Source organism: Bactrocera oleae, chromosome 6, assembly GCF_042242935.1.
Source record: "Bactrocera oleae isolate idBacOlea1 chromosome 6, idBacOlea1, whole genome shotgun sequence".
Lineage (NCBI taxonomy): Eukaryota > Metazoa > Arthropoda > Insecta > Diptera > Tephritidae > Bactrocera > Bactrocera oleae.
The window spans coordinates 61,865,714-61,879,650 of NC_091540.1; the positions used below are offsets into that span (position 1 = coordinate 61,865,714).

The 13,937-nt window shown below is 32.2% G+C and overlaps 1 protein-coding gene across 2 annotated transcripts; it reads right to left on the minus strand.

Moving 5' to 3' along the window:
* Nucleotides 1–6,352: 6,352 nt before the first annotated feature.
* LOC106618217 (uncharacterized) lies at nt 6,353–12,191 on the minus strand. 2 transcript variants are annotated; one of them, XM_070111552.1, is made up of 2 exons: nt 12,141–12,191; nt 6,353–7,593 (listed from the first exon to the last, which is right to left on the minus strand). In XM_070111552.1, exon 2 carries the CDS (start codon nt 6,887–6,889, stop codon nt 6,629–6,631), a length of 261 nt encoding a protein of 86 aa, XP_069967653.1. In that variant the 5' UTR covers nt 6,890–7,593; nt 12,141–12,191; the 3' UTR covers nt 6,353–6,628. The 2 variants fall into 2 exon arrangements, with proteins under 2 accessions (XP_069967653.1, XP_036220702.2); XM_036364809.2 differs by lacking the exon at nt 12,141–12,191 and adding an exon at nt 11,953–12,116.
* Nucleotides 12,192–13,937: the final 1,746 nt, after the last annotated feature.

The following is a 13,937-nucleotide window of genomic DNA, read 5'->3' on the forward strand; positions in this document are numbered from 1 at the left end:
TATAAATATCTTATAACTATGGTTGAATTTCTGTATGTACCCGAAGGGTAGTTGTGGAGTACATTGTTGGGGCCGTTTGGTTTTATACCTGTTTGAATGCAAATTACTCACTTTTTTAACATCTTTATAATTAAAACAAATTCCGGTTAGTTACAAAACATATACTTCAAGAACGACTGAAAAATATGGCGAAATAGAAAAATAACAATTTAAAAAAGTCCATAGATTGACTTAAAAATATTAATATGGAAAGTGATCCGAATATATAGAAAATATTATATTTCAAATGTAAACAATAATATAAAAAATTTTCAAAAAAAAAAATCAAAAAGAGTCTTCTAGAAGTTTGCTTCATAAAATATTATACCATCTCATCAAATTTGACCCAGACTGACAATATAGAAATACATTTTTACGTATCTTAATACAAATCTTTATTATCGCCTTCAAAATAGGCTCATGAGCTAATACAACCATACTAACGCTTAATCGAACACTTGTTATAAGCCTCGGCTGAGATGACCTTCAATGCCTTCAGCGAATTTTATTTCTTTCGATTTCGGCTAATTTTTTTAATTCGAAAGGTTGTTGAAAAGTTTTGACGTCATATTGATAAATTCACGTTTCGTCACCAGTAATGATGCATTTGATGTAGGGTTCTCAGCTGTGTTGCCAAGCATCTACTGGATGTTATTTTACAAAAGATTCAGGTCTTTTGATACGAGCCTAGCATTGACACGCTTCATACCCGAAACTATAGCCAAAATGTGTTGAGTCGATCTATAAGAGATGTTGAGATCCTCTGCTATCACTCTGATGCCAACACGGCAAGCACGATGGATTCACTGTAGCAAAATATGCTGTAGAACATTCTCGTAGACTTTTATTCAATTTCAGTTAAATCGGACTTAGAGTTTTGTTTTGATTGCTTGTCAGAAAACTTGCAAAGTATCGGTTTTTATGAGCTTTACCCAGAAATTTGATAATAGCTACCACGGAGAATATGAAAAGAGTCTTATATTGGCAGACCGCATATGAAATGGGCGTGGGATAGCTTAAGCAATAGGCACCTTAAAAGTCTACGTCTACGGTCATGCTGCATGACTATTGGACATGAGAAAACTACGGCCGGGATGGGTGTCACGTTTGCTCAACCCGGACAGCAAACGCAATCATAAGACTACAACATAACAGGGGATTTTCGCTGTTTAAGGCAATTCGGACCGAGTTGATTTTTTCATCGTTTCGGGACCGTCGACAATTTAAAAATCCGTTGTAACACAACAGAAATCAAGGTCAGTGGTCTTCATCCGGTTCTATCGGGCGGAAAGATGTTGCTCACTGATTTAATTTTTACAAAATGTGATCAACACCTAAGAAAGGGCAAAATGGCAAAATTATGGAGCTGAATTTTCGCAGAATTGCAGCAAAACCGGCACCATTGGCAATTGCTTTCCCCCCCTAAGAAGGCACAGGCTCACACCTTCGCCATCCCTACGGCTAAATTGGTCGAATTAGGCTCGAGCGGGTGCCCAATCTATCACATTCTCTATATTTTGACTCGTGCCATTTTTGTTTTTCCGATCTTGAAAAAGTCACTGATCGGGCAGAGTCGAATGAGGAGGATAGTGGAGGACTACTTTGCTGATATCTATAAGACGTATTTTACAAACGGCGGGTATTCTGTTTTAGAAAATCTTTATGAAATTGTTATACCTCTTGTGGAGATAGCGGCAGAGAAGGAAAGAACAGAAGGCATTAAAAATATATACGAATATTTAGAATATTTATCAGTTAATATTATATTTAAGTAATTTAATGTATGGTTAGGCACAGATAAAATAAACAAGTAAAAACGTTAACGTCGGTTGCACCGAAGCTAGAATAGCCTTTACAAATAATAAATAGACCATAAATTTTGTCTGAAAATTTTAGCGTTGTCTTGGACAATAATCTATGCCAAATTTCATGAAGACACCCTTGTAAAATTAAACAATTTTCCATACAAAGCCTTGATTTCGATCGACTAGTTTATATGACAGTTTCGTATTATAGGCTATAGTAGTTCGAATCGACGGTTCCGACAAATAAGCGGCTTCTTATGCGAAAAGTATATGTGCTAAATTTCAGATCGATATCTCAAAAACTGAGGGACTAATTCACCTATATATAGACCAACGAACATGGCTATATCGGTTAAGCTTATCACACTGATCATTTATATATATATACTTTATAGTGTTTGCAACGTTTTCTCCCGAGCGTTGCAAACTTCATGGCAAACTTATCATGTCCTATTCAGGGTAAAAATATCGGAGTTGGTCAGGATAACACAAATTGTCTCCAATAACCTGAGTTGACTTAAACAACGTTGACATATTGCCAAAGATTAATCAAATAAAGTAGGCGAGCCCTAAATTGTAAGCATAGATTATATTTGGATGTATATGCTCTCAAAGCAAGAACGCTTTATGTTGCCGCTGCAAAATGAAAAGCAATATACTATTTACATTTTTTTATTCAAAAGATTTATATGTTAATAAAACTGATTAATGTATCCTTTATGCTAACAGCAATACAAATACACATTTCTGATTATATGTAAACACATATTTGCTTGCGTGATAAAACTACTTTATTCAGTTGTATTCGTTTCATTTTTGTTTTGCTAGCCGGCTGTTACAGGTTTGGTGAGGCGCGTGTTCGATTCACTTAGCAAAACTGGTTTTAAATCCACAAATTTATTTATTTTATTTTATTTAAAACTGTCTCGGGTGCTAATCTTATATTTGCAATATATACATACACATACTTACTTATAATTTATATCAATGCTTTTATACGAGTATAACCACTTTTGGTTTCGATCGGTTACTATTTAAATACTTAGCTGTTGGATTTATTATAATTGGAGTAAAGTAGTGCGTGTGGAAATAACTATGAAGAGATATATCCTAATTTTGTCGTTTTATTGTTAATTTTAATTATTTTCCAATTATTTTGGTACCGTCTAGCGATTTGAATATGTATGTGTGGATATTACAATATTTCTTAGATTGATTATCAAAATTTTTCGCTTAGCATGCATCCCATATATTACAATACTACAGCGAATTCCGCGAATCGAGGTCAGCTAAAACTGAAAGGCCAATAAGAAACGACAGTAGTATCGGTTTCCTTACTCACGTGCTTGCGTTACATCAACAATTAGTATATGTAATTGGATTTAATAATAATTTGTGCAAATACATTTAACATTCGCTGGTTAAGCAGTTCGTGTTAATTTGTGCAATCGTTGGCCCTTTAGCCCGCCAAAACAATGACATAACAGCCCAAAGCGGTGTGTAATGCATTTGCGAGTTTATGGGTCGATAGTTCGTTGGCTGGGCACGCGTTACTATTGCCGTTAAGTGCGCAAAACACTAGCTATTAGTCACTTTTCTGAAATCGAAATTGTTAATCGAAACATGAGTGATTGCGCTGCCAGCTAATTTATTTACAAAACACCGCAAATTACTAAATACCCGTACTTAATTCAATAAATTCGATACGCTTTGCAAGTGAGTAATTCAGAGTATGAGAGCAGCAATAAGCAGGCCATAATTTGTGTGCACTTTCATTACATTTTTGTATTCACATTGAAAATTATAACACAAACTTTATATATACATTTTCAACTAGATTATAGGCTTTTTGAACAATCACCTTCACATAATACTATACTAATTACGGCATACATTCCATTACAATAGTCGCCGCTTAATTGAAATGTAATACTTTTTTTTAATTTTATGAAAGTTTTTCCACTCTATGTTTGCCCATAACATGATAAAATTAATAATGAAATGATAAGTTGGGTATGGCGCAATATGTTGCTCATAGGTGCAGGAGCTTGACAGCTTTAGATATAATTATATATACTTGTAGGTATTGAAGAATTTAGGTGGAATTTTTCTTTGCAGGTTTATTCAGATAGTCATCAAGAAAAAACGTAGTAAGACGATACTAGGACCTAGTAAATACATTAGGTCAAACAAGAAAGCAAACGGCTTAAGAAAGGTATCTGAAAAAAAGAAATTTTAAATAATTATTTATTCAAAGCGCAAATATGTTAATAAGCCGTCCAGTCACCACCATTTTTGATAATTTCATTACAACGGGAAGGCAGGCTTATCAACTATTTAGCCATCATATGGCTGTGGTAAATTTCGACATAATGCCCTAATATTTTGTTTTAACTGATTATTGATCGCATCTTTGTTTCGCGCTGTTTCATCTTCATCAGATTTGCATCTAGCGACTGTGAGTGCCAATCTAATGAAGCTATTCGAAGTGAGTCGACAAAAGTGAATCGTACGAAGCGAAATCTGGTGAATACAGTGGAAGAACATTTTTTTCTTTTCGAAATAGAACCGATATTGCCCTAATCAGCGCAATTATTTGGCCTAGTAGAGCCCGGCTGCATTTTTTTCCTTCTCCAGGCAGTCAATGTATTTCGCATTTTGTAAATCCTAAAAAACATTGACCATCCACTTTGTGACCAAAAGGACAGTTTTTAACTTGGGGCAAGTTCGCCAATAAAATTCACCGTTTCTTGGCCTATTCCCTTAATAATATAATAACCGACGGATATTGCCATCCACGGAGACGAACTCTTCCACACGCAGTTAAAACCAAACTCCGAGTCCCATTCGGCGGCAACTATGACATTATTCGTTCATGAGAATGTACTACACGATAATAAATTACTCTTGCGATTGTAGGCAGATCATTAAATATCCGTTTTGAGACAAAAAATTAACATTAATAAGTAGTTTGATAAATAGGCTTAAATAATGTTTTTTATTCGACTTATCAGCTAATCCAAATGTTAAGCTAAAGGTATATAATATGTAGATATATTTATACATATCTATGGCCCTTAATCTCAATGGATTACTTCATTATTTTTAACAAAAATTACCCTTTCCTTACTAGTTATGTTATGGGCCGGAATTCACCAAAAAGGTACCAGTCGGGAAACGCTGCTTTTGTTGCAGTCTCAACAGCATATGCTATGTATATGGGTACTTACATACAAGTATATACAAGTATGTATATAAACGCGTACTTCTGCAAATGCTTATATAAGCCTTAATTTTTTTTTGCCAAAGTAGAGTTATGGTTAAAAGTAGGCAAAAGCTTGGCATGTAAGTAAATCAGTTGGATTCGATTGTCCGACTAAGCATAAGAGTGGCTTTAACTTACTTTACCGGTTTTCACGATGTGAAGGTAGTTTGAGCCATTTTCATATATAGAGCAATGCATAATAGCAATTACAACCATTTACAAAGTACTCGCATAGACATATTTAATATTACACAGATTTTTTAACAAACAAACAAAAAACGAACCTATCACGCTTTGATCTAACAATTTTGTTCATTAATATTTAGTGCTTTTTATTATAATTTTTACCACGTAACAATATACTGTTATTTAAGCGTGTCTTACACCCCCACAATAGCTGCTTACCAACTATTTTAACACAGATAAAAAATTATATTTTCTTTTTTTGTTATTCAGGTTAGGAAAGATGTCGCCGACGCTTTACTTTGGTGTTGGTGGGGTTGTTGACGTTGATGCTTTTGGTCACGAGCGGCTTTACCGTCACAGTTATGCTACACATTCTAATTGGATTCTGAGAACAAAATTTGCGGTTTACAAGTGGAAATCTGGTCAAACGTGTTTCAGTTGTCTTTATCCACAATTAACTGCTGTTTAACACAAGTTAAGGTAGTTGTTTTTGTTACTATTCTTATTGCTCGTTCGTGGACCAGCTTGTTAAGTTCTTTGGCATAAGATTACATACGTACATGGTGATTTTCCAGTAAGTGCTGATTTTGTTGACGCGCCGGTTGCTTGTGAGTTGAATTGTAAATCAGTTTCGCTTTTTAATATTTTTGTATCATAATTGTTGCTATTTTGTATACGTTTGTATGTGTTTGTTGTGATTTGATTATGATCACAATCACTTAAGGCCTTGGCGAGCGTGCAATTTTATGTGCACAACTATTATGTAATCCAATTAAAAAGTACTTATATACACATACACTTATGCATATGTATGATAATATGAAATCTGTACTGCGTTTATTTTTTGAACACATTCGAAAACTAATGGTTCGTTCAATTGTGTATGTCTTTACAGATATTTTGATAGTATAAATGTATTTTGTTATTTGAACTTTTGTGAACATTTCATTACTTGGGTTGTGAACAAAAGTTGTAATAATTTAAAAGCGCTTTGCATTAAACAGTCAGTTAAATTTTATACGAAAATACATTTTTATTTACTTTCATAACAACATTTTTAATATCATCTAATACTTATTTATAATGCTTAAGTAAACTGATTATCATTTTTTATTCAAAACTAAGGTGACGTAATCAAAGACCTTGTCCTTTGTTTTTCATTAATATTAAAAAGTCTAAGTCTTCCGCAGTAGTTAAACGTATATACGTTTCCGTTTTGATTTTATTTTCGACATGAACATTAAAATAACTATAACATTAAACATACAAATTAAATAAAAATTAAAATAATACTAATTTCATATAACTAAACTAAATCAACATCTATCTATGGCTAGCCTAGAAAAAAATCCAGAACAAAACGATACACTTTACTAGCGGTACTATTACTGACCGGTTTCAACAGGGGCTGCGGTTCCTGGAACGTATCGAAATCGACATAATGCAGTATATACCATTCGGCCACAAAGTAAAACACCAAAGTAATAAGGCCGAACTTGAGGTAAATCTTGAAAATATCAAATAAATGACCTAAAAGAATTTGTAAACCTTCCATGACGCAATTGAAAGCACGGCCAAACGCCACCATCACCATCGTCGGTGCTTTACCAAAGTGACAATTGATTGCAGCTCACGCTGGGCCAAAATGAGGTGAGCTCTTCGTCTTTGCGTTTTCGGCTATTATTTGTTTATGGCTGCGCGCATGTGCGAAAACTGTTCGTGTTAACGGTGTTGGCCTGGCGATTTGCTAATTTTTTGCCTGCGCCGTGTATGTGCCTCGCATGTACAAACAAACCAACGTACGAATATATGCAATTGCAACTGTAGAGCACACAAATCACATATCCAATAAATGTGTTTATTTGTGTGCTTGGCTGTTATTTTTAATATGCAAAGTAGTGTAGAAGCAGCAATTTTTCGATTTTTCGTAAGTTTTTGCGAAGCCTCCTCTTGGATTCGGCGCGGAACGGCTCACTTAAGTGCTTTAATATGTGACTGCTTTGAAATTCGTTTAATAATTCGCGAATTCGATGCGCTTGTATTTTTGTTGACAACGTCTGGTTTCACTCCACACAGAGTTATATAATTATTGTACTTTGCTTTTTTCAAGTTTACTTTAATTAATTTTTAAGTTCAATTATTGATTTGTTTTATTTTTATTAAATTTTTTCTTTTTTGAAATATTTATGGGCGTCAGCAGAATACCAATGTTATTGTAACAGTTTATTCCAGCTGTGTTTGAGGTTCAATATTATATTTTGAACTTTTGTCCTTTTATTTGAGATCCGGAATGTAAATCTGTAAGTAAAATATTAATATTTTTTAATTAAATCATATTTTTTTTAAATAATTAAGTTCAGAACGGTGTGAATTATATAGTCTTCGTTAAAAGGTTCGGGGTTGTCAAAATTTCCAAAAAAAATTTTTACATTTTATTAAATAATAAATATAAAAAGCTTCTATCAGGGCACGAGATTGTCTATAAATAAAACAATTTTTTTTTTATTCATTTTAAATGAATCTCAAAGGACTGGTGTAGGGTCACCGCAAGGAGCTTCATCCGAAGGATTTTTTTTAAATAAAATTTTTGTCAACTCAAGTCGAATGTTGTTATGTTTTTACTTTAATAAAATAAAATAAATTATAAGCGAAAAGAAAATTGAAAATTGTAATTTTTGCATGTCTCTGCTACACTTTACCCCATAAGTACTAAATGAAGTTCGTTGCTTAAGTCTTTTGATTATTTATTAACTTTAGGTTGTGTCAATTGCAGAATGACGACATTAAAAAAAGTAAATGCAGTAATTGAAGAATAAATTTATAGTTGATTAAAATCTATAATGAACCCTTTGTTACTAACAGCTGGTGATATTGACGCAAGGTTATTTTATAGTTTATTAGCAAACAGCGTTCCGTTTTTTTGTACCTAAATATACTTGGTAATAAAATTTTCAAGCCTATGAAAAACTTTAAAACCGATCAAACATTTTTTACTACAACTTAATTTCAACGCTATCTAGCAGGTTTCTGTTGTTTAGGAACACTCTCTGGAAGTATGAGCATATTCTATTACGCAATATGGTGATACAGTGTAATAAAAATCGAATAATACAATAATTATATCAATTTTTAACTACTATAAGCCTAAAATTGTTAAATTTACCTAGAAGGATGGTGCAACATGCATTTGGATCCCTTGAAAATTCGATAGATGGGAATATCACCGCTCACTTTTAGGTAAAATTATAATAAAACCGAGTTGAACCATATTGAGCACAATTAGGACACATTCCATGTGGTAACTCCGATTCAAAATTGGCCAAAATCAAACAATACCTGCCTGTAGCCCCTGTATAATGAATGTGAAGATTTCAGTGTATGCTCCTAATTTAAACGAGATATGAATCTTAATAAAACAATCCTCACAAATCTAATACTATCTGATTTGATTTAAAATTGTAGTAGAGTTTTGAATAAATCATAAAAAATTTCACTAGGAGAAATTTAAAAAAAAAATGTATGTTCGGCTGCGCCCGAACTGAACACTTCCTTATCTATTATTTATACTAATTTTTCATACAATAAATAAGAAGTGACTAAAATTTTACTTTATATATTTATTAATTTATTTTTTACTGAATATAAATAAATATTCGCTTAAAGGACTTTAAGCTACGCGATGCGAATAATTTGCTATTTAGTTGCTTATAAAAATTGTGAAAAATTATTTTTCAGACATTTTGTCTTGATGGAATTGGATATATGTATGAATATATCGCTTATCTGTGTTCTGTCAGTTTTATAAGTATCGTTTTTAATCCATTTAATATGATCGTGGCAAATAAGAATACGAATACAAATATGCAAATATTTCGTGGAATTTTAACATTCATTCTGCCTCCTTGAAGTAAATGAAATATTGAGAAAGATATGTCCATAAAAATTCATTTCCAGCTCTTTTAAATATATTATTGAACGATTTTATATTTTGCGTGAAGAAAATATTGTACAAGAAAAACATAAAACTATAATATACGTATGTAGGAGTTTCGGAACCGGTCGATAATGCCCAGAAATACTTGCAGGTCGCAAGCCGTACAAGCCGATTACCTTCAGTTCGGTACCGGCAAAGCCTGTTGTTGTGCATTAATGACAGCTGTTTTTTATTTTTCCTTCTTATACTCTTCAACTTCTTCTTCGAAATGAGTTGAGTATGAATAATAAAATTAAAAAATCGAAAACGATGTTAATTAAAGCCAAAAGATATTAAGTCCTTAAATTTAGAAGATGTAGATATATTTTTGGGTATTTGTAGTTTGATAACGTCTGATATTGGTAGCGAAGCAAAAAAATATTTTAAATATCAGTGAAATTTCCTAGAAATACTTATAGCAAAATACCAAGGTTCTTCTTTACAATATTTTCACAGTATTTGTGTTGGTAAATTTGTCAATATTATCGATGCGTTGGTTGATCTAATGAAAAAATGTAAAGGGTACCTGATAAGTAGCTCCGTTTGACCTATAAGGAGGCTTTTTATAATAAATAAAAATTAATCTGAGCTTTAGCAAGAGAAATAAAGATTCAAGTATGGATCGTTATAGAAGACATCCCACCTTAATTGAATTAAAGAGAGGCACTTTCATATAATTCTTCATCTTTCTTAACAAATGCCTGACATTCTGGCGATTCCTTCGGATCTAACTAATAGAAAACCTGAAGTCTTAGCGACTGAAATAAATACCAGAGAATTTTTTCAGTTTAAGTAAGTATGTTTGTTCATCTATCACTAGTACTATTTAAAAGTTACGCCCCATCAGTTTCTGTTCCAGATGTAGACATTTTCATTCATGGACCACTGCTTCACACAACGATTTAACGGGTTATATTCATTTGCAATTTAAATTATTAAACATTTCAAGTAGATCAGTGCAGCCGCTTTGAAAGTTTTGTGAGTTGATTACACTAAAAAATTCTTACAAATATGCCAACTTCTCCGAAACTATTTGCCAGATCAATTTCAAATTTTCGGACAATATTTTTATATATATAATATATGAATATACAAAAAAATCGATTTTTTGAAATACCCAAGTGGATATAACCCCTTAAATAAAAAAGAGCTTTGGTGATCAACTGCTCACCCTTTCCAATTTAGTTCTCATATAAAAAGAAACCCGCTTAGATACCTTCTATAGTTTTTAAAATTCTTGCTAAAAACCATTTGTCGTCAATTTGCCTACATGAATCATTACGACGCGTGCCAAATTTTTCCAAAGTGTTTTTGAGTTTGAACTCAGATGCCTTGACTTGACATACTTGACTTGGCTGTTAAGTGACGAAATGTCAAGACTCAATTACAAGGTGTTTGTAGAGATTATTCATTATATCATTAAATGATATAAATAATAAGGTATGTTTTTAAATATTTCCAATAGTCAAAAGACACTTTTTGAATTTAAAAATAGCAGAATAATATTTTGCATATGAAAGCAAATTCCAAACTTAAGTCCTGTTGATTTTAAACGCCAAATTTTAATTTTTTATAAGACAAAAAATAAAATAATTAAAAAAGTTTATTAAATATAATATTATATAAAAAACAATTATAAATAAATTGAATATAATAAACGATATACTTTCATTCGCATAGTTTTCCCTACAGGGCACATATGCATAATGTTACATAATAACTGAAGCAATATTGTTGTTTTGTTTAGCATGCGGGCTTTGACTTATAAAAAACTCATATATATGTAAGCATTTTTGGATGCTTTTTGATATTATTTGTTTTGCTCAATTTGTTGAGCTTTTTGACTTTGCATGTACTGTCACAATATCTCTACCCTACAACGGGCTATAGTTAACCCAAAAAAATGTGGGTGAACGCTGGGCTATATACTCACAAAGCCATGCATGTGAAGCACATATCTTCGTTGCCCTCTCTAGCTACACTGGTGCCTATAAAGCACACTTATATATATATATGTATGTATGTGTGTAAACAGTGCTAGCCCACTACTCAATGACTCTTTGCCGCTGTTTGGACACATTACTGTAACTTATTTGAATTAGTATGATACACATGCGCAGTTGTGCAGTTAACGTGAACGCATTCACTACCGGTTTGTTGAAAGATACGCATACACACACGCATATATACATATTGGTGTACCAACAGATCCCAATCACGTCGTTAAAATGTGTGTCACTTTTTAGTTAACCGAAGGTGTAGCAACCACAATACGGGCATTATGCATGCCTTCGGCTAATTATATGAGGCATAATAAGTTCATTAGCTGTTAAATTATTTTGGTTATTTTTGGGTTATCACATTTGCAGTTTTCTGCCGGCGGAGAATGTGAGCTTTGAACGCCCCCCCACATTGTGTACACGCGTTACTAAATATTTTGAATTGTGTGCACACACACATATACATATTGTATGTTTTTATTGCAATTTTTTATGTGTAAGCTTCGATTACTGAATAAACTACTGAAATTTCTCACACTCCAACTACTCCATTCATGCATATATAGTATGTACATATAATATATCGATATATATGCCCATATGCTACACATGCGAAAAGAGACTAACTTTTTTCCATTGTCATATAATTTTTTTTGTTTACAAACTTCGGCTTCGATCACTCACTGAATGCAATATTGCGTCGAAACCTCTTATTGCTGATAATGTATGTATTACTGATATGTACATGCATTTACACGTATACATATATATATATATGATATATATTTTACTTTTTCACGATTTGTAATAATTTAAAGAATATCATCAAAATCCAAATATATTTATTAAAATTATTTTGTTGCTGGTCTTACGTATTAAGAAAGAGTTGCTCCGGCGACTGATGTTTGGCTTTTCGTGTTTTGACAACTGGAAATTGTTTAAACTGAGCACGCTTACAAGCAGCTGAATACAAAGAGTGTAAATGAGTTGAGTTTCATGTTGGAAAAAAAGCTTACTCAGCAATTTATGAAAGAGCGCTAGTAAAGATACACTGAGAGCAAAGAGTAAAGTCGCTTTTTTAACAACAAAGCGCGATCACCTGTTTAAATCATTCGAAAAAGCTTCGTTATATGAAAGCTTTATTGATGTTATGGCGCCTAAAACTATGCGCTCTGTTATTATTAATATTTATAATAGTGTAAAAAAAATCTATAATTTTTTCTAAAATTTATAAATATTTAAAACTTTGTTTCACTAAATTTCTATATTTTATTTAATAAAAATGTAATAAAAAAAAACAAATTTAAAGAGTTGCCATACGATTTTAAATCCGAACTTTTTAAAAATAAATTATAATTTTCAAATTTGAAGTACTTTGTGGGTACAGAAATTTATAATGTATTGGTAACAGTTTGAAAAATTTAAATTTTTAAGTGGTAAAAGTTTGAACACTCTCATTTATATATTTACATATTTGTATACTCTCGCAACATGTTGCTAGCGAGTAGAAAACTTTTGATCAAATAACGGTTGTTTTTATCACTTATTACTAATCGACATAGATATTGAGGTATATATATGTAATTGCTCAGGACAACGAGACGAGTTGAAATCCGAATGTTTGTATGTCCGTCCGTTCCTCAAAAGGTATAAAATATATATCTCACAAACTACTTAAGCTAAATCACCCAAATTTGCACTGGACAAAACTTTTCGATAACAATGTGAAAATGGATGAAATCGGATTATAACCCTTTCGACTCTCCTTGAAAACTACTAATAGTCGATAACTCACCAAATAAATACGTTAGAAGCATTAAAATTCACATCCTATATGATAGAGTGTCATAAGAGCCAGTATCAAAATCGGACAATGGGCCAAGAAGCGCCCACCTTTAGGTGAAAACCTTTTCCTAAAAAGCTAATGGATTTCCACCAAATTTAGTGAACAATATTATCTCAACATTTGTATATTACCATGTGAAAATGGGTGAAATCGGACCCCAACCACGACTACTTCTCAAATATACCACAATATTCAATTCGGACAGTAAGCCCCAGATAGCGATTAAGTGGACTACATTGCTTATATCTGATATTCTCCTGAAAATAAAGGTAAATCTATGAGGTATATAATTAAAATAATTTTTCTGATAATAGTGTGCGCTTGCGCCAAATAAGGGTCAAAAGTTGTTCTAGCCCTCTTATACCTCATATAAAGATTTTCGAACTTCCGATTGACTTCATACTGTATATATCGGTCAGTATGTGAGTTATCTTAATGAATTTCAGAAGCATATTTTTCTAATAACAACATAATTTTTCTAATAACAACATAACCTTGTTCCTAAAATGGGTACAATCGGATAAATACTTCCCCTAGACGCCATATAGCTAATATAAGAATTTTTAAACATCCGGTTGACTCTATGTCTTATGTATCGATTAATATGTGATACGATCAGTAGATATTTCTTAAACATAATATGGTTAAGCGCTGAGTATGAATAAAATCAGTCAAGACCATAGTCAAAGTCGCTTATATCTAACATATTGATTTCCGTTTCTCTAGTCCTTAGTTAAATCCATTATTTTACTTCTATTATATTATTATAAACGCAATATTGATTAAAAACCATTTTAAAACGTAAAAAATTTGTATAAAAAAC

Excerpts from the sequence above, each read along its gene's own strand:
- LOC106618217 (XM_070111552.1), bottom strand. The coding sequence starts at position 6,889 with ATGGTGATGGTGGCGTTTGGCCGTGCTTTCAATTGCGTCATGGAAGGT.